Here is a 19102-nt window from a genome sequence, read left to right on the forward strand (position 1 = left end):
CAAGATCTCTTGCAAACATGGGTTCTGATATCCTAAACTAAAGTATTAGCAAGCAGAAGCCAGCAATATGTAAGAATAACAAGTCATGATCTAGTGAGATTTATTTCAAGACTGCAAGGTTGGTTTGCATTTATTTGAAAAGCAATCAATGTAATTCACCTTAGGAATGGGAGAAATGAGAGAAACCATATGATCATTTTATACAGGAAAAGCATTTGATAAAATCAGCACCTACTCATGATAAAAGTGCTCCAGAAACTAGGAATAGAGAGGAGCTTCCTTAATCTGACAAAGCTTATTTTATCAAAGTCGTCCAGTTAACACCATATTTATACTTAAAGATTAAAATGAATACTTTTCAGGGCGCCTGGCTGGCTCGGTCACTAGAGCATGTGACTCTTGGTCTTGCGATGTGAGTTTGAGCCCCATGTTGGGTATAGAGATCACTTAAAAAAATAAAAGCTTTAAAAAAGGGGGGGGGTGCCTGGGTGGCTTAGTGGGTTAAAGCCTCTGCCTTTAGCTCAGGTCATGATCCCAGGGTCCTGGGATCAAGCCCCACATCGGGCTCTCTGCTCTGCAGGGAGCCTGCTTCCTCCTCTCTCTCTCTCTCTGCCTGCCTCTCTGCCTACTTGTGATCTCTGTCTGTCAAATAAATAAATAAATAAAATCTTTGGGAAAAAAAAAAAAAGAGAGAGAACACTTCCCCCGACATTTGGAATACGACAAATTTCACCTCTTCTCGTCAATATAATATTGGAGGTTGTAGCTACTATGAAAAGGTGCACACACACACACCCAGAAAATTAAAATTTTAAAAAAGCTAATTAAGAAAAACTAATTAAGGGGCGCCTGGCTGGCTTAGTCCATAGAGCATGTGACTCTTGATGCTGGGGTCATGAGTTCAAGCCCCATGTAGGGAACAGAAAAAAAAAAAAAAAAAAAAAAAAAAAACCCAAAAACCTAATTAAAAGCATACACATTGAAAAAGAAGTAAAACTGGTTTTTGGCTGATGATAGGACTATGTACATAAATAAGCCAAAAGAGCCTAAAAACAAGCCATTAAAATAAATAGATGGTTTTTGGAAAGATTGCTGGATACGAGATGAATACACAGAAATCAGTTGTATTTCGATAAGCTGCAAACTAACAATAGGACAGTGGGTCCTAAAATACCGTTCACAATAGCACCAAAAGTCTTCAACTATCTAGAAATAAGTTTGACGAAACACGTACAAGAACTCTACTCTGATGACCTAAAATATGGCTGAGAGGAATTTAAAAATCCTTGTAGAAAACAGATAAAGAGGCAGCTGGCTGGCTCCATTGGTAGCGTGTGACGCAGTCTCAGGGTTGTGAGTTCGAGCCCCACACTGGGTGTAGAGATGACTTGCAAAGAAAGTCTTAAACAGTAACAACAACAACTACCAATCAGATATTACCCTGTTCGTGGACTGGCAGACTCAGTGATGTTGTTAAGGCTCCGCAAACTGAACTCTAGATTCGGTGTAACCCCAGTAAACATCTGCACGTGCCTTTTTGTTGTCAGGAACAAGTTGATTCTAAAATGTGTAAGACATTTAGAGATCCTAGAATAGAAGATCTCAAGGAAGAACCAAGTTGGAAGATTCACATGAACAGACCTAAAGACTTTATTTTTTTATTTATTTTTATTTTTATTTTTTTAATTTTTTAATTTTTTTAAAGATTTTATTTATTTATTCGACAGAGATCACAAGTAGGCAGAGAAGCAGGCAGAGAGAGATAGGAGGAAGCAGACTCTGCTGAGCAGAGAGCCCAATGCGGGGCTCGATTCCAGGACCCTGGGATCATGACCTGAGCCGAAGGCAGAGGCTTTAACCCACTGAGCCACCCAGGCGCCCCTATTTTTTTATTTTTTAAAAGATTTTATTTATTTATTTGACAGACAGAGATCACAAGTAGGCAGAGAGGTAGGCATGGTCTGGGGGAAGCAGACTCTCCGCTGAGCAGAGAGCCCGATGCGGGGCTCGATCCCAGGACCCTGAGATCATGACCTGAGCCGAAGGCAGAGGCTTTAACCCACTGAGGCACCCAGGTGGCCCAAGACTTAGCTTTAAAGCTGACGTCATTAACACAGAGGAGTGTCGGTGCAAGGACAGACAGCTAGACCAATGGGACAGGATAGACTGTCTAAAATTAGACCTCCACGTGAGTGGCTTTCCAACAAAGGTGGCACTGCACCTCAGTGGGGGAAGGATGGTCATTCGGTAAATGGCGCAGTTGCATAACCATATGGGAAAAAAACCCTTGGTTCCCTCCTTCTCTTGTACGTTGGCAATGTCGGGACATACGTTTGGTTGTCAAAACTTGTGGAGGGCTACTGGGAGGGACCAGGAAGCAAAATTGCCCCCCAGCTGAGAACCCCTGGCGTGTACAAGTGTAAAAAGTCATGGAGCTGAACTCAATGGGGCATTTTTTGTATCTCATTTCTCAACTGAGAAGTGAAAGCACACACACACACACACACACACCACACACCTCTTGCTAAAAAATCAGCCCCTCGGTCTTAACCCTAGAGAACAAACTGATGGTTACCAGAGGAGAAGTGAAGGGTAGGGAATGGGTGAAATAGGGGGAAAAAAGTCGTTTCGCATGTTCTATAATTATACATCAGCTTAAATTAGACTGAACTAAATCAAAATATTTCCTTCAAGAATTTAGATTTATGTCTTCTAAAGATATCACACAATTTAAGGCTACAGAAAGTGTATTCATATTTTCTGCGATCAGATGATAAAAATAGCATTCTGCTTTGTGTGTACTAAACACACCTAACAAGAGAGCTGTGGGGGCACCTGGGTGCCGCAGTCAGTTGAGGGTCCGACTCTCGGTATTGGCTCAGGTCGTGACCTCAGGGTCGGAAGTTGAGCCCCGCGTCTGGCCCGGGCTCAGCGTAGAGTCTGCTGGAGCTTCTCTCCCTCTGCCTCTCCTGCTCGTGCTCTCTCTCTCTCAAGAGAATGAGTACATCTTTAAAAAAGAAAAAGATGGGGCGCTGGGTGGCTCAGTGGGTTAAAGCCTCTGCCTTCGGCTCGGATTGTGATCCCAGGGTCCTGGGATCGAGCCCCGCATCGGGCTCTCTGCTCGGCGGGGAGCCTGCTTCCTCCTCTCTCTCTGCCTGTCTCTCTACCTACTTGTGATCTCTATCTGTCAAATGAATAAATTAAAAAAAAAAAAAATCTAAAAAAGAAAAAGAGAGCCATGTACTTTAATTTGTCTGATATTGAACGAGCTGGTCTGTCTCCACCTTATTAAACTTTATTTATTCATTACCAACATTTTACTTCATTTTGCAAGAAGCCTTTTCTCTGCTTTTTATTTATTGACGACCTCAAGAGCATCCGTTGCAATTCCGGGCGTGATGAGAGAAAATAGAGAGCTAATAAAACCTACTGTATGAATCAAAAAAAACAAAACAGACCAAAACAGCCTCTCGAATTCTCTGGAACTTACCTGGGAGGCAGCAATGAAGGAACCCACTGAAGTCAAACAGTGAGCTGTGGCCCTTTTCACGTCCCTGGGACAACCCCAGCTGAAAGGTCCCCCTGCCCTGGCCGCTCTCCCAGGCTCTGTGAGTAAAGCAGCTGATGGATAAAGAGCGCTGCCTCCCCGTTTTCTGTCTCCGGGGTGAGGCAGTGTCCTGTGACTCAGCCATCTCAATGCTGGGAAAAGTACTGCTCTAGGCTCCCTAAATGCCCACGGGGAGGGCATGGTCCCCACGGGTCCATCCACACGATGAATGACCACTCTGCGATAAAAGGCAGCTACGAAAGCCCACAGCAACTCAAGCGATCTCACAGACGTAACACGAGCAAACGGGGACAGAACAGGGAACACAAATGATTTACTACGAAGAAGTCAGAATAGGACTTGAAGCGTATATGTATATCTATGGGGGAGGTCAGATGGTGGTTTGGGAGGGTACTGACTGGAGGAGGGCTTAAAGGTAGGAAGCCTTTTGGAGTACAGGAATGTTCTAGATCCTAATCAGGGTGATGCTCAGGTAGGTGGAATGTAGCAATGTTGGGAGTGTTTGAGCCCCACATTGAGTGTAGAGATTTTTTAAAAATAAAATCTTAAAGAAATTTTAAGATTTAAAATTTAAAATTTTAAGAATTTTTAAAAATCATCCCTCTCTACACTTGCTAGTTGTGTATTTTATGTAAGTTATTTTTCATTGAAAAGGAAAAAAGAATGAATTTACTGAGGTCATTGGTTAAAAAAAACCCATTTACGTAACTCAGTTGTATTTCTGTAGGCCAGCTGCCACCAAATTGAAAGTGGAATTTTTTTTTTGAAGATTTTAATTTAAAAAAAAAGTTATTTATTTATTTATTTGAGAGAGAGAGGAGCATGACTAGGGGAAGGTGCAGAGGCAGAGGGAGAAGTAGGCTGTCCGTTGAGCAGGAGTCTGATGCAGGACTCGATCCCAGGACCCTGAGATCATGACCCGACCTGAAGTCAGATGCTTAACTGACTGAGCCACCCAGGTGCCCTGAAAGTAGAATTTAAAATACCATGAATAATAACATTTTTAAAAAAATCAGTACCTAGGAATAAATATAATCAAAGAGACTTGCAAAGAAGAATTATTTTATTATTTTTTAAATTTAAGTAATCTCTGCACCCAACATGGGGCTCGAACTCACAACCCTAAGATCAAGAGTCCCGAGACTTGCAGAGAAAATTAGAGGCTAAGTGGAAATCAGATATTACATTCGTGGGTTGTGGATTGAAAGACTCAGTATTGGGGAGAGGTCGCTATCCTGGAAATGATCTGTAGAGTCACTGGAATTCCAGTCAGAGGCTAGGACAGTGACTTTCAGCCTTTTGCCTGGGTTCCAGTTACACATGCAGTCACACACAACACAAGAACAAAAGTTTTGGGAAACCATACGTGTCCTGACTAAAGGTTGCCTTTGATGCTTCTGTTACATTCTAGAGTTTTGGGGTTTTTTTAATTGTATCTGTGAGCTTGGCTTTGTTGTTATTTCATTCCACATATAAGTGAGATTATAGGATATTGGCCTTCCTTGGACTTATTTCTCTTAGCTTGATGCCCTCAAGGGCCATCTGATGGTTTCTCTTAGATTCTTGATCATATATATATATTCTTAAAGATTTTATTTATTTATTTGACAGAGATCACAAGTGGGCCGAAGGGCAGGCAGAGAGAGAAGGGGAAGCAGACTGATGCGGGGCTCGATCCCAGGACCCTGAGACCATGACCTAAGCTGAAAAACCCACTGAGCCACCCTGGTGCCCCTCTTGATCATATTTTTTTTTTAACTTTATTTTATTTTATTTTTTCTTGAGACTTTATTTATTTATTTGACAGAGAGAGAGAGAGATCACAGGTTGGCAGAGAGGCAGGCAGAGACAGAGGGGGAAGCAGGCTCCCTGCTGAGCAGAGAGCCTGATGCGGGGCTCGATCCCAGGACCCTGGGATCATGATCTGAGCCGAAAGCAGAGGCTTTAACCCACTGAGCCACCCAGGTGCCCCTCTTGATCATATTTTTAATGCCGGTCTGAAATGGATTGCATGACCCACTACTGGGACAGGACCTGTGGTCTTAGCAATATCACGTGAGGGTAGATCAAATTCTAGAAAATCATTGTTCAGCTGAGAGCCGACTGACACATGGTGGAGTTCTCAGTGGCATGATGGAACATCAGGATAGAGACATCACCTGACTTTGCCACCAAGCCCTCTGCTATAGGCGGACCCCTTCACAACACAGTCACATCGCACTGGGTGGTGTGTCCGTCATCGTCACGCTGTATGTGGTCTTTATTTTAAATTTTTAAAAAATATTACACAGAGTACAAGGGGCCTTACTCTAGCCACCAAACAACCCGTGGGCCAGACCCGGGTAATGTGGAAGAATGATCTGGCCTAGGGATGGGGGAGCGGAGGAGCGCTCGGTAGGAAGGAGACCGTGACAAGCGAATAGTACAAGAAATGTGTAAACGTCATCTGTGAAAATGGGGAGGCGGAGGACAGCCTGCGTGGCGACAGAGAGCTCGTCTTTTATACCAGGGCTGGGGGCTCAATAGAAAACGTGTAAAAAGCAGCAGATTTCCAGGTGAAAAACTCAGAGGCGAGCGACCTACACTTATTATCAGATGTCAGGGTCATGGTGCTAGGAGGAAAGAAGGCCAGTTAGGGCAAGATTCAGGGGACCGTTGGGGTGGACCCGAGGATGGGGCCTCTGACTTCTAAGCTTATAGCTTGAGTACTTGATTTTTCATGTAGTGTGTTAATTTTGTTAATGAAAAGAATGGCGGGTTTTTGTGTTTTGGTTGTGTTTTAACCAGCTTCTAGCACAGTTCAGGGGCAGGGGCGGGAGGCTGGGGTGGGGACCTGCTGACGCTTTCAGCAGGATATACTGGGGGTCGCCTGTGTGCCTGGCCTGCTGCTGGCAGGGGACACGCAGTGATTGGGACAGCCCCGGGCCCTGCCCTCATGGGGCTCACGGGCCGGCACAGAGTGCAGGCAAGTGACTGGATGAGCAGATCGGTCCCAGTTGTGACAGGTGCTCTGAAGGGAAGACACAGAACGTCAGGAGGGACCGACGTTCCTGAATAGGGAGCTCAGGTCAGGGGACATGGGTCAGCAGATGGGGTGTGGGAGAGACGTTCAGGAGATGGAGGAGACACGTGGCTGAGAGGCTGTGGGGGCGGGGAACACCTGAGTCCCAAGTCTCTGGCCTGGTGACGGGATGGACCCAGGAAGAGGAGCAAGTGTCTGTTGGGGGTGGGGAGCCGGGGTCAGGTCTGGACACAGTGAGGGTGAGGTATCTGGGAGACGTCTGGGGACCTGTTGGATGCCCAGGTCGGGTGCTGTCTTGTCTTGTCCTGTGCTGGCTCCTCACGGCTACCCCTTCTTGCCAACCCCCCATTCCCACACGGACCTTGTTTCCTGAGCCCCAGATCCGAGACTGCCATCGGCCCCTGCTCTGAAAGCCTTCTCTCACACACGCGCTCTTGAACTTTATTTCCTGTGCCTGCGAGTGTGCCGGCACCCCGCATACCCACTCCCATTTGCACACCCAGGCTCGACCACTGACCCGGCTCCTCCTGCTCCGTCCACAGTGGGATGCCGGGGTGGGGGGTGTGCGGTAGAAGCTGGCACTGTCTCTCCTCACCGCTCTCCCGCCGCTCTGCCTTGTGGTCCTGACAGGCTCACGTGACAACGGCAGGCCCGGCACCCCAGGGCTGGCGTGTGGTCATCACCTCCCTGTTTTACAGGGGCAGCCCGAAGTGGGCTGTCATGGCAGTAGGTGACAGAGCTCCAGGGGGACCCCAGGTTGGCCTGAAGCTAGGGACCTCAGTGTGGGAGGGGTTTGCACAGCCCGGACCCCAGGAACCCCACTGCACCAGGGCCTCTGTAACAACTAGCGGAACAGCGACCTCAGCGGCGGCAGTTTCGGGGGGACCCTGGGAATGCTCCTCAGATCCTCCTGCTGGCTCCAGGCAGAGCTCGTCAAACATTCCCGCCCCCCCCACCCCTTTCAAACAGTGAGAAGTTACATACCCTCTAGTGCATTTTCAAGGTGACAGCTAAGGCTTCTCCATGAATTCAAGTAGACGCAGAGGATATAATTTCTGATGTGTCATGAATATTGATGTTTTCCCGAGTTGGCGCCATCCTTCCTTCAAAGCATGGAATGCAATCCGCATAACCCTTGTGATTTGGCGCCTGCTGCTCTTGGTTTGAGGAGGGGGGGGGTTAAATGAACAAGCTGTTCTCTTACAGTCAGGAATTTCATATGGTTCCTTGAACTTTTGTCCTTGAACTTCTATTCACGCTTCCCTTACAGAATTCTGTCTAATAAAGTGTGTGCCAGCAACCACAATAGGTACAGCCATCCATATTTTAATTTGTGCTTCATTTCCGGGGACCATAAGGTTATCAATGTCCAAACACCTTTCTCTGGATTTTCAAAATCACTAGCGCACAATTCACGTAAAACAGTTCATATGTTAGGCATTTACGTGGATGATTGCGAAACGTTAGAAGCGAAGTGCTGAATGTTGGACCTGAATCTCCACGTGAACTAGACTGCAGTTCTGTGTATCCGTGTCTCCTGGATGGATGAGAATTACTGCAGGAGGGAGTCAGGGGCCGGCATCAGCTCTGCCTTGGTTTTTAAGACTCAGATGCCGAGCATCTCCCTGCACAAAGGAGCAGCTAGGCAAGAGGGCTTTGGTTCCAGCAGCCGCAGTGAGCTCGTGAGCCTCGTGCAAGGTACGTGCCCCACACCTCACGGCAAAGAGCTCACGGGACCGTTCGCTCCCTCCTCAGGGTTGGTGAAAATCAGGGATGGGAGCCACAGGACTTGCCGAGAGGCTCAGTTAGCCCCGTTCACCGTTGCTTCGCATGTGTTCCTGCATTGCAGGGGCCCTTTCTTTGGAGCCAGGAGGACCCTCTACCCTGCAGCCCTAACTCTGAATTTGGGGAAGCTTTGGAAAGAAATTGGTGGGGGGGGGTCTGCCTTTCTCCTGAGAAGTGGGTTGGATGACTGCTGCTTAGCAGTCCCGCTGGGGGCTTGAGGGGAAGAGCACAGTCTGCCCTTGAGCCTTTACCTTCCAAGGACTTTGTGTCCTGGGAGCTCCTTGTAACCCTGCAAGGGCGTTTCTGCCCCATCCCCCCGCCCCACCCAACAGACCGAGGACTTCCCTTCCTGGGCAGGGTTTCTGATTCCCGGCTGCTCGGCGGAATCCTCTGGGAAATTGAGAAAGATACCCCGGGGCGACCCCAGGCGGCTGACTCAACGTCCCTGGGCGAGGCCAGTGCGGTGTTGTTTAAGGTGATCCCGCCTCCTCCCAGTTCTGGCAGTGGTGTCCCCAGTGCTCCAGCCTGGATGCCCCAAATGCGGAGGGGTGGGGCTTGTAGGAGTTCCTGGCACACAGACCTGACCCCTGTCTTCCCCCGCAGTGTACCACTGGGTGGAGATGCGAACCAAGATGCGCATCATGGGCTTCCGGGGCACGGTGATCAAGCCGCTGAACGAGGAGGCCGCGGCCGAGCTGGGCGCCGAGCTGCTGGGCGAGGCCACCATCTTCATCGTGGGCGGCGGCTGCCTGGTGCTGGAGTACTGGCGCCACCAGGCGCAGCAGCGGCACAAGGAGGAGGAGCAGCGCGCGGCCTGGGACGCGATGCAGGACGAGGTGGGCCGCCTGTCGCTGGCGCTGGAGGCCCTCCAGGCGCAGGTGCAGGCGGCGCCGGCACACAGTGCCCTGGAGGAGCTACAGGCGCAGATGCGGGAGGTGCGCGCCCAGCTCTGCGCCCGGGACCCGCCGGCCACGCCCCAGGCAGCATCCGCGTGCAAGGTGCCGGAGTCCGCGCAAGCGTGAACTTGGCCATGGCTGTGTGTGCCCCGATGTGGCCTTCTCCCCGTACTGCCCCCGCCTGCGCTGGCCCTGCGGAAACCCCGGGGATCTTGATGGAACTTGGATTCAGTCAGCCCCTCCTGGCCCGCGGGACCTTCCACGGGGGCCAGGCCCCAGCGGTGAAGCCGTCCCCCCAATCGCCCTCCAGCCCTGACTCATCGGTACAGCCCACAGAGCTCAGCGCTCCACACCCTCCCTGAAGCACATGGACCTGTGCGGTCCCAGCCAGGAAGACAACAGGCTCACTCTTCCAGCAGGAGGAAAAACGAACCGGACTTAAGCTGAATCAAGCTGTGACCCCACTCCCACCCCACCCCCATGTCTGTGACACCCTTCCCTGGGACGCTCATCCTTGTCACTGGGACACCCCTCCCCCTTGGTGGGTCAGCACAGACCATTGTAAAGAAATGCAGCGTCGTTTGTGCACTTCTGTCCCCAGCGTCTAAGGTGGGCTCTAGCTGGGTTTCGCCACTCTCTTTGAGGGGCAAACGGGGGATCCTGGCTTGCAGCTGATCCCCCGAATGTTCTGTCTTCCCCCTTAACCGGAGCTGAGGTGCCCCGCTGCGACCCCAAGTGGGAGATTCCAGAAGATCCCCCAACACCCCTTTGTGGTGGAAGAATGGCTCCTGCCTAAGGCTAAATCCAGCCCTGGCCCCCTGTTTAGCTGTCCTCCAAGTCCCTCAGCCTTTCCTGACATGCCCTCTTCCGTGGCCTCTCCCGACACACACTGCCATCACATTTCTCGTGTGCCGTCCAGATCTGCTGACCTCTGTGCCCTTGCCCTTCTCCTCTGGGGCTCTGGACCGGTTCGGCCGTCCCCCTTCGCGCAGTGGCACCCTCGTGCCTCCAGAGGCCTCAGCCCCACCTCCATCCCACTAGCCTAGGCCACCCGTTGGTCTTGACCTTTCTGAGTTTCCTAGGGCTACCATAATATGACCACAAACTTGATGGCCTAAAATCGCTGAAATGCGTTCTCTCACAGTTCTGGAGGCCAGAGATCTAAAGCCAGAGTCTCAGCAGGGCCGCGCTCCGTCAGCGCCCCATCCAGGGCCATCCTTCTTGCCTCTCCTGACTTCCGGGCACTTCAGGAATTCCTTGGCAGGTGGCTGCAGAGCTCCGGTCTCTGCCTGCATCTTCACACGGCCTTCTCCTCTAGAGTCTCTCATAAAGGCACTCGTCTTTGGGTTTAGCCCCCCTCCCCCAAACCTAGAGTGATTTCACTTCAGGGTCCTTAACTTAGTTTACAGAGTTGGGTTTTTCTTCCCAGATATGCTCACGATCACAGTTCCGTGGGTTACTGTGTGGACATGTCTTTGGGGGAGCCACCATTCAACCCACTACACCTCCCCACCCCAAAGAGGACGCTGGGACTCTTGCCAACCCCACGGGACACGTGGTCTATCCCCACAGGGATGATAGGAACAATCCAGAAACCAGCCTTTACCACTGGGTGTCTCTCCCGGGAACCTCACCGACACGGGAGGGCTGTGTTATGTTGCCCTAATGAAAGAGCCCCAGAGTGAGGAAGTCAACTTCAGGATGTGTCTGAGGACATAGGGATCTTCAGAATGGGGGCAAGTCTTGTTAAAATGAGAGAAGCCGATGTGTGTGCATGGGCAGTGATCCCATGAACTCTTTCTCTGATGTGGAAGCTGAGACCCAGGGGAAGCAAAGGGACTTGCCCAAGGCCACGAAGCCCGCGAGGGACCCCGCGAGGGACTGGCCGACCAAGGTGGTGAAGTAATCAGAGCAGAGTGGGGGTTGGGGCTCAGTGAGGGCGATGGAGAAGAAGGGGTGCAGGTGCTAGAGAGCCCCGGTAGGGGAGAGGGGAGCAGGGAGCCGGTTACTGGGGAGGAAGGGTGGTTAAGGATCTCCACAGAGACCCAAGGCATTTCCCAGAGGCAGTGTTGAGAGTGGGGGTGGGGGGCTCAATTTCCATTCCAAACAGCCCCAGACCACACCTGAAATCTCAGCATTTAGTGAGCAGGGTCAGATCCAAGATCCATTCTACCTGAGCTGGGTTCCAGCAGCTCGAGATGAAGCGGGGGGGGGGGGGGGCAGGCTTTCTCTCAACTCCTTCCTCCCTCACCTCTCTGCCAGGGCGGGCTGGGGCAGGGGGGCCCGGGCGGGGGGATCTGGACACAACTTCTACCCAGACAGAAACCCAAGAAACTGGGGTCCTGAAAGATCATCTTCGTCTTCTAGATAAAGCTGATTGTAGTGGGAGCTGAGGAGGTGGCTTCTGGATGGAGGTGTCTTTACGATCGGAAGTGACCTGAGTGGGTAAATGAGAAGAAGATTCAGAGAGAGTGAGCACTGTGTGGATGGGGTGAGGGACGGAGCCAGGTGAGCGGGCTCAGTGCCCGGTTTCCATGACTACTCCTGGGGGTGCCCTGGGGCACTGACCCATCTCTGGAGCACAGGTCGGGGGAGGTCAGTGACTGTGATGTGCTCCCCACTCCCACGATGGCCATAGATAGTGGCCCTTACCAATATTTTCTTCATTGCATTCATGGGAAAATGGAGGCACAGAAAGGGGGGTCATCTGCCCAAGGACCTACTTGCAGGAGAGAAGCAGGAGTGGGACCAGAGATGGACAGTCTGTACCAGAGCCCAAGCCCCACACCCCTACGCCGCTCTTGACCCTGATGCGCCATTACTGTCCCGTCTCCGAGACTCAGACCTCAGAACTCAGCCCTGCGCGTCCTTCCATGTGGCCAGACCTTGTGGGATGCATCGGCTTCACGCACTGGGTGGGATCAGGGTGTGTGGAAATGCAAGGAATCCCCTCTCGACGCACGAGGCTGAGACGGGAGCATGCTTCATTACTCTGGTTTCCTACTAGCTGAAGTTTTGTATATATTTGTGACTTGGGGAGAGGGGTAGAATAAATTCATAAATGGGGGTGCTTGTCTTCAAGTTGATGTATTCTTTTTTTTTTTAAATCTTCATAAAACGCCTGTTGCAACCTTAGAAAAAAACATCTTCCGACTCCTTTCATTCAGGAAGCTTTCAGGTGTCCGCCGTGTCCCCCACCCTGCTCTGTGTCGTGCTGGGGTCCCAGCAGTGAGCAGGACAGCCACAACCCTGCCCTTGTGGCATCCCCAATCCAGCGGGGGGATGAGCATATCCAGACTTTGCTTTTACAACGTTAACCTGTGTGCCCTGCGGTGATTTGGGGAAAAATTGCCTCATTGAATCCAGACGGGACTCAGGACCGACGTGGGGGGTTGGTGGGGGGGGGGGAATCCATTTCCCATTTACACTGGCTCACAGAAGCCTCAGTGTCTTGAGGGCTCTCTGCCTCTCCCATCTCTGCCTCGGCTCCATTGTCCCTTCTGCCTCTGTTGGTTTCCAGTCAGGCAGCCCCTTGCCTGGAGAAAGCCACCACTAGAGAAAGTGGACTTCAGTAAGCCTGTGCCTGATTCATGGGCCCATATGGCCAGCCGTGGGCGCTAGCCACCGTGACTCTTGAGGGGCCAGGCCTGGGCCCCCGACCTCAGTGGACAGAGGGAGGGAAGCGTGCCCAAAGGAGAATCGAGGGAGCACCTTCCACCCACTCTTTACAGACAAATGTTTACTGAGCACGTACTGCATGCCTGGCCCCATTACAGTAGCTGGGAATTGGCCAGGAATGAGATAAGGGCTGACCTCTAGGGCAGGAGATGGGCAGGAGAGTCGTAAAGGACTGATCCAATGGCAGAGTTCAGGAGTAAAGAGTTTACTGTCCTCTGGAATATAATAAGGGGAGTCAGGGGAACGAAGACCAGCACCCTTGCCTCAGTTGGCCCAGCTCTGGAGGTTCCTCCCAGCTCTGGGCACCCCAGAGGACTGGCGACTTCATCTCGCCTCAACTACTCCAGACCCAGCTCTGCTTCCTTCCCTCCCCACCTGCAGGCGTCATTCGCCAAAGACTCGGCCGTGACCCTGCTACACACGGATCTCAAGTCCACCGGGTGCCTGGGTGGCTCAGTCGGTTAAGCTTCCGACTTGATTTCGGCTCAGGCCATGATCTCAGAGTCATGAGATCGAGCCCTGCATCAGGCTCTGCACTCACCTCGGAGTCTGCTTGTCCCTCTCCCTCTGTTTCTCTTCTCTCTCTCCTTCCCTCTCAAATAAATAAGATCTTTTTTTTTTAAAGATTTTATTTATTTATTTGAGAGAGACAGTGAGAGAGAGCATGAGCAAGGAGAAGGTCAGAGGGAGAAGCAGACTCCCCACGGAGCTGGGAGCCCGATGCGGAACTCAATCCCGGGACTCCGGGATCATGACCCGAGCCGAAGGCAGTCGTCCAACCAGCTGAGCCACCCAGGCGTCCCAATAAATAAGATCTTAAAAGAAAATAAAGAAGTCTCCATCTCAACCCATGGCGGCAAGCCACAGTGAGAAGCAGAGTTTACGCCATATACAGAGCTATGTAATTTACAGTTCACACTCGATGTGTGTATTAAAAATAGGGCATAATTCATGCATTATGTGCCATAGTATATAACAATATAAAAATATTTTTATGTAACATAACATTGTATAATATATGTTGTGTGTGTGAATCATTGGAATGAAAATTTCACCAAACACCCTTAATATGTACCGTGCGGTCTGATACTTCTTACCGTGTATTCCCTTTCATGAAGAAAAACGACAGCTACAAAAGTATCCTACATACCTAAGATGTATTCTTTTTATTTTTTAAGATTTTATTTATTTATTTGACAAAGACACAGCGAGAGAGGAAACACAAGCAGGGAGAGTGGAGAGGGAGAAGCAGGCTTCCCGCAGAGCAAGGGGCTCGATCCCAGGACCCTGGGATCTTGACCTGAGCCAAAGGCAGATGCTTAACAACTGAGCCACCCAGGCGCCCCCTAATATGTATTCTAAACATATAAAATCTGTTATATGCATTTGATAACACAACGTATGTTAACATCATACATTATATATTACATACATGGTTAGAACAAAAGTTCTGGTAAATGGTAATTGCCCTCACCATGGGCAATGCACACTTGTTACTTTCTATTTTATTCTGTCTCATAAAGAAGAGCATATACGTCTGTGTGTATTATATAGACCTACATAAAGTGGGCTGCTGTGCACCTTTGGCTTTTATTCTTGGCAAGGCAGGAGCCCCTGGAGGCTCTGAGCAGAGCAGGGACAATGAGCTGACTTAGGACCCCCCAAGCCTTGACGGGCTATGGGGGGCAAAGGTGAAGGCTGTCAGTCGGGTAAAGAGATGACTGTGATCGACCAGATGTGGGGGGCATGGTGGCTGGACCGGGGGAGACAGTGGAGGTGGGGAGATGTGGGATTCTGGGCATATTAATATTTCAGAGGTGGAACAGACAGGATTTGCTGAGCGATGGGATGTGGGGAGTCACTGACAGCTTCTAGGTCTTTGCTCTATTCACCTAGAAGGGAAAGCCTATGAGGGAGGCTGCAGGAGAGCCCCCGCCCTCCCCCATCCCCAGCTCAGCTCAGATTTCCAGATTTCCTCTGGCAGGTTTTTGTTACTCTGAACGGTGGCCAGCAAGGGCTGGGAAGACAGTTCTCATCTTTACTCATCTCTGATGTCACTGAGCTCACCCTTGTGCTGTGTCTCTGACATTCTTTATCTCAACCACACCCCCATCAGGGGACGCTCCTGGTGTCTATTTGGGACCTCCTGGAGGAAGGAGGAGAGTGGAGGTGGTGGGCTGGGACTTGGGACCCCTGGGCTGAGAGCGCCGCTCACCCCTGGAATGGTAGTGCCCAGGCCAGTCTCCCCGGAGGTGCCTCCACTGGGTAGGGGCGGCAGTGGACCTGGGGGGGTGGGGGCGTGGTCCCCGATGGCTCCGTCACATCCAGTGTGCCCACCTTGCTCGAAGAGCCCATCCCTGTGCTTTGAACTTTGCACACTCTTCATCAAAGTTCAACCATTTCAGAGAAACCAAAATCCTCTCCCTGAAAGGAGTCTTGCCTCTGGTTTGGGGGAACTCTGGCAGATCCCCTTTAGGAACGATCTGGTCATACTTGAGATCCCCTTATGAGCTTTCCACTGCTTTCCGCTTTTGATACTCAGCCGTCTCCAAGTGCTTCTCTGCCCTGCATGAGTCTTTCCTTAGGGAGATACCAAGAGCTGAAGGAACCGAATGTGTTAAACATTATTTATAGTTAAGAAAAAAAACGCCCTCAAAAATTCTGCGGAGGGGCAGAGGGACTATCAACGCTTGGAATGATCCAACTTGAAAAATTTTCAAGCCATAGATGTGCACATGGAATGTAATTGTTCTTTTAACTTGTATTTTCTTTTTCTTTTTTTTTTTAAGATTTTATTTGTTCTTTTGACAGACAGAGATCACAAGTACGCAGAGAGACAGGCAGAGGGACAGGCAGAGAGAGAGGAGGAAGCAGGCTCCCCGCTGAGCAGAGAGCCCGATGCAGGGCTCAATCCCAGGACCCTGGGATCATGACCTGAGCCGAAGGCAGAGGCTTTAATCCACTGAGCCACCCAGGTGCCCCTTAACTTGTATTTTCTGCTTACCTGAACGCCAAGCCGTCTTCGTAGCTATTTATAGGACATTTGTACTATTTTTGGAAAATGCCTGTTCTCATTGTCCCTTTAATGTTTGTTTCTGGTAGGCCTCTTCCAACTGAAGTTTTTCATCTTAAAATAAGCAAATCCAGGATGCCCGCCTGTCTCAGAAGAGCAAGCGATTCTTAGCCTTGATGTTGTGAGTTCGAGACCTGCGTTGGGAGTACACATGACTTCAATAAATAAAAATAAAATAAAATAGGGGTGTCTGGGTGGCTTAGTGGGTTAAAGCCTCTACCTTCGGCTCAGGTCATGATCTCAGGGTCCTGGGATCGAGCCCTGCATCGGGCTCTCTGCTCAGCAGGGAGCCTGCTTCCCCCTCTCTCTCTGCCTGCCTCTCTGCCTGCTTGTGATCTCTGCCTGTCAAATAAATAAATAATAACTCTTTAAAACAATAAAATAAAATAACCAGATCTATTAGTCTTTTTCCTTTCAGGCCTTTGGTTTTTTTCTGTCCTTATTTGAGAAGGACTCCTTTGCCTCAAGGATATCTGACTACAGCTCTATTTTATCATAGTTTTCTTTGTGTTTCAGTCATCTATCAAGAGTAGCTTTTAGTTCTGTAATGTTTTGGTTTTTGAAGAGTGTAAGTTTGGGATCTGTGTTCTTCAGTTTCCGAATGATCGGTTGGCCCGTGTCTTGAAGTGTGAGGGATGCTCTATCCTTTCCGCCTCCCGCAGGAGTGCACAGCAGTACCCACTACATCTCCTTGACAGTGGTGCCTGTTTCTCGGTCCTGTCCCAACGTCCGTTTGTCTGTCACACTCAACACCATCTTGTTTTAAATGACAAGAGTTTGAAATTTTATATAAATATATATAATTATAAATAAATAAATATTTTAATTAAATAATTATTAAATACTTAACTAATTAAATATTTAATTAAATAAAGATTTTATTTATTTATTTGTCAGAGCAAGAGAGCGAGCACAAGCAGGGGAAGCAATAGGCAGAGGGAGAGGGAGAAGAAGACTCCCTGCTGAGCAGAGAGCCTGACTTGGGACTCAATCCCAGGACCCCAAGGTCATGACCTGAGCGGAAGACAGACACTTGACCCCCTGAGCCACCCAGGCGCCCCTGAACATATGTTTTGATCTCTTCTCAGCCACCCAGGTGTCTTGTTCTTATGTTCAGATTTATCGGAGTTATTCTTGTATTTTTAGAAAGTTAATAGACTTTATATTTTTTGAGCAGTGTTAAGTCTCCAAAAAAATTGAGCAGAAAGTACAGAGAATTCCCGTCTGTCTCCCCCCAGCAGTCGCGTACATTCACAGCTGTCCCTGTGATTAACGTCTGGCGCTCATATGGTGCATTTGTTACAGCTGGCGAGCCAATATCGACACGTTACTAAAGTCCGTAGTTTTCACTGGGGTTTCTGCTCAGTGTTGTACATTCTACGGGTTCAGACAAATGAATATAGTATCATGTCTCCACCATTACAGTATCACACAGAATGGCTTCACTGCCCTAAAACTCCCCTGTGCTCCACCTGCCCCTCCCTCCTTCCCTGAACCCCTGCAACCCCAGGTGTTTTTACTGCCTTTTCCAGGGTGTCAGTAAGTTGGCACACGGACTTTTCAGCCTGGCTTCTTTCACTGAACAATATGCGTTTAAGATTCTTCCATGTCTTTTTTTGTGCTTGATCGCCCATTTCTTTTCATCACTGAATAATGGTCACTGAATGGGCATACCACAGTTTGTATATCCGCTCTGCTAAGTGTTGGTGCACGTTTCCACAACAGCTTCTCCACTGGCTTGGAAAAATTTGCTCTTTATGTTGCAAGACCGATTTGGGGGAGACTTTGTGTCTTTTACCTTAGGGGTCATGTTTCCTGCAGAACAGCTAAGTTCTGTGGAATAAAATAATAATAATAGTAATAATAACAGCATCAGTCTGTTGAGGCTTAGTATTGAGCTGGGTGGTCTGTGCTCTTTGTCACAGACTCCTTTAATCCCTCCTGTACCTCCACCCCTGAGCTTTGCTTAGCAACTCGAAGTGCTGGGAATACTGGTGGGACTGAGAGCGGCATCAGTCCTTCCATCTGGCAGTGAATGTCACGTATTATCTTAAAAGCTGTTCCAGGGGGAGATGCCACGTGTGGCAAATCTGCCAGATGGAGTTGGGAGGGGCGCGGCATCTAAGCAGAAGTCGGAGTTCGTCTTCCAGATTTTGGCATGCCCAGAATTACCGTGTCCCGCGCAAGCATGAGCATCTCCTAGGGACATTCCACCTGATGCCATGTCACCCCACGTCTGTATCTCCCTAGGGGCACCTACAGTCACACGGAAACGTGGTGTCTAGCTAGTCATGCCTGAGCGGGGAGACAGTGGTAGGTGATGGACGCTTAGCTCTCTGCAGCTTTCCTAAATTAAGTTCCGGGTATGTAAAACCAGAAAAACGCAACATCATTGAGAGCAATGAGGTTCAGGCCAGGGCTGAAGTCACCCCAAGGCTCGACATGTGCACAGTCCCATTTGCAAGGAGGCTTACTCATGCCGCCAGCAAATCGGGGCTGGCTCTTGGCAGGAACCTCTGTTTCTCCCCACCAGGACCTCTCCAGTGTGGACCCTTTCCTCCTCCCTCCGTCACTCACTAACTCTCCTGCATTTGCTGAGTCAGCAAATCCATGAGTATTCCAAGATACCCGGCCAAATCCCAGCCAGCCTGTAACCTCCAGCCTCTTCTCCCCTGACCTGGCATGGGCAGAATGGAATGGTGCCCCCTGTCCTCGGAACCTGTGAATGTGACCCCACGTGATAAAAGTTTTGAAGACGTGAGGAAGCTAAAGATCTCAAGATGCAGAGATTTTTCTGAATTGTCTAACCCGGATCTTAACTGCCATCACAGTGTGCTCCTGAGACATGGTCAGAGGGAACACACACACGGGAGAGGCCACATGAAAATGCCTGTGAGGATGGGATGGGGCCTCCGGGAACCCAGGAAAGCCAGCAGCCACCAGAAGCTGGGAGACGCAGAGAACTGACTCTCCTCTTGAGTATTTTGGAGGGACTGCAGCCCACCTGACACCAGTGATGTCTCTTTTGGACTTCGGCCCTCCAGAACTTCGAGAGAATGCATTTCTAGGTTGAGTTGTCA

General features: G+C 49.9%; 1 protein-coding gene across 1 annotated transcript in view; it reads left to right on the forward strand.

Moving 5' to 3' along the window:
* LOC111160554 (OPA3, outer mitochondrial membrane lipid metabolism regulator) overlaps positions 1–12353 on the forward strand; it is a 43501-nt gene extending 31148 nt beyond the window's left edge. The window contains exon 2 of the mRNA XM_022523741.1: positions 8979–12353. Within this exon, the coding sequence (XP_022379449.1) occupies positions 8979–9397 (419 nt within the window). The 3' untranslated portion in view covers positions 9398–12353. The remainder of the gene's footprint in view (positions 1–8978) is intronic.
* Positions 12354–19102: the final 6749 nt, after the last annotated feature.

Source organism: Enhydra lutris, unplaced genomic scaffold (assembly GCF_002288905.1).
Source record: "Enhydra lutris kenyoni isolate GAN:26980312 unplaced genomic scaffold, ASM228890v2 scaffoldscaffold77, whole genome shotgun sequence".
Classification (NCBI taxonomy): Eukaryota; Metazoa; Chordata; class Mammalia; order Carnivora; family Mustelidae; genus Enhydra; species Enhydra lutris.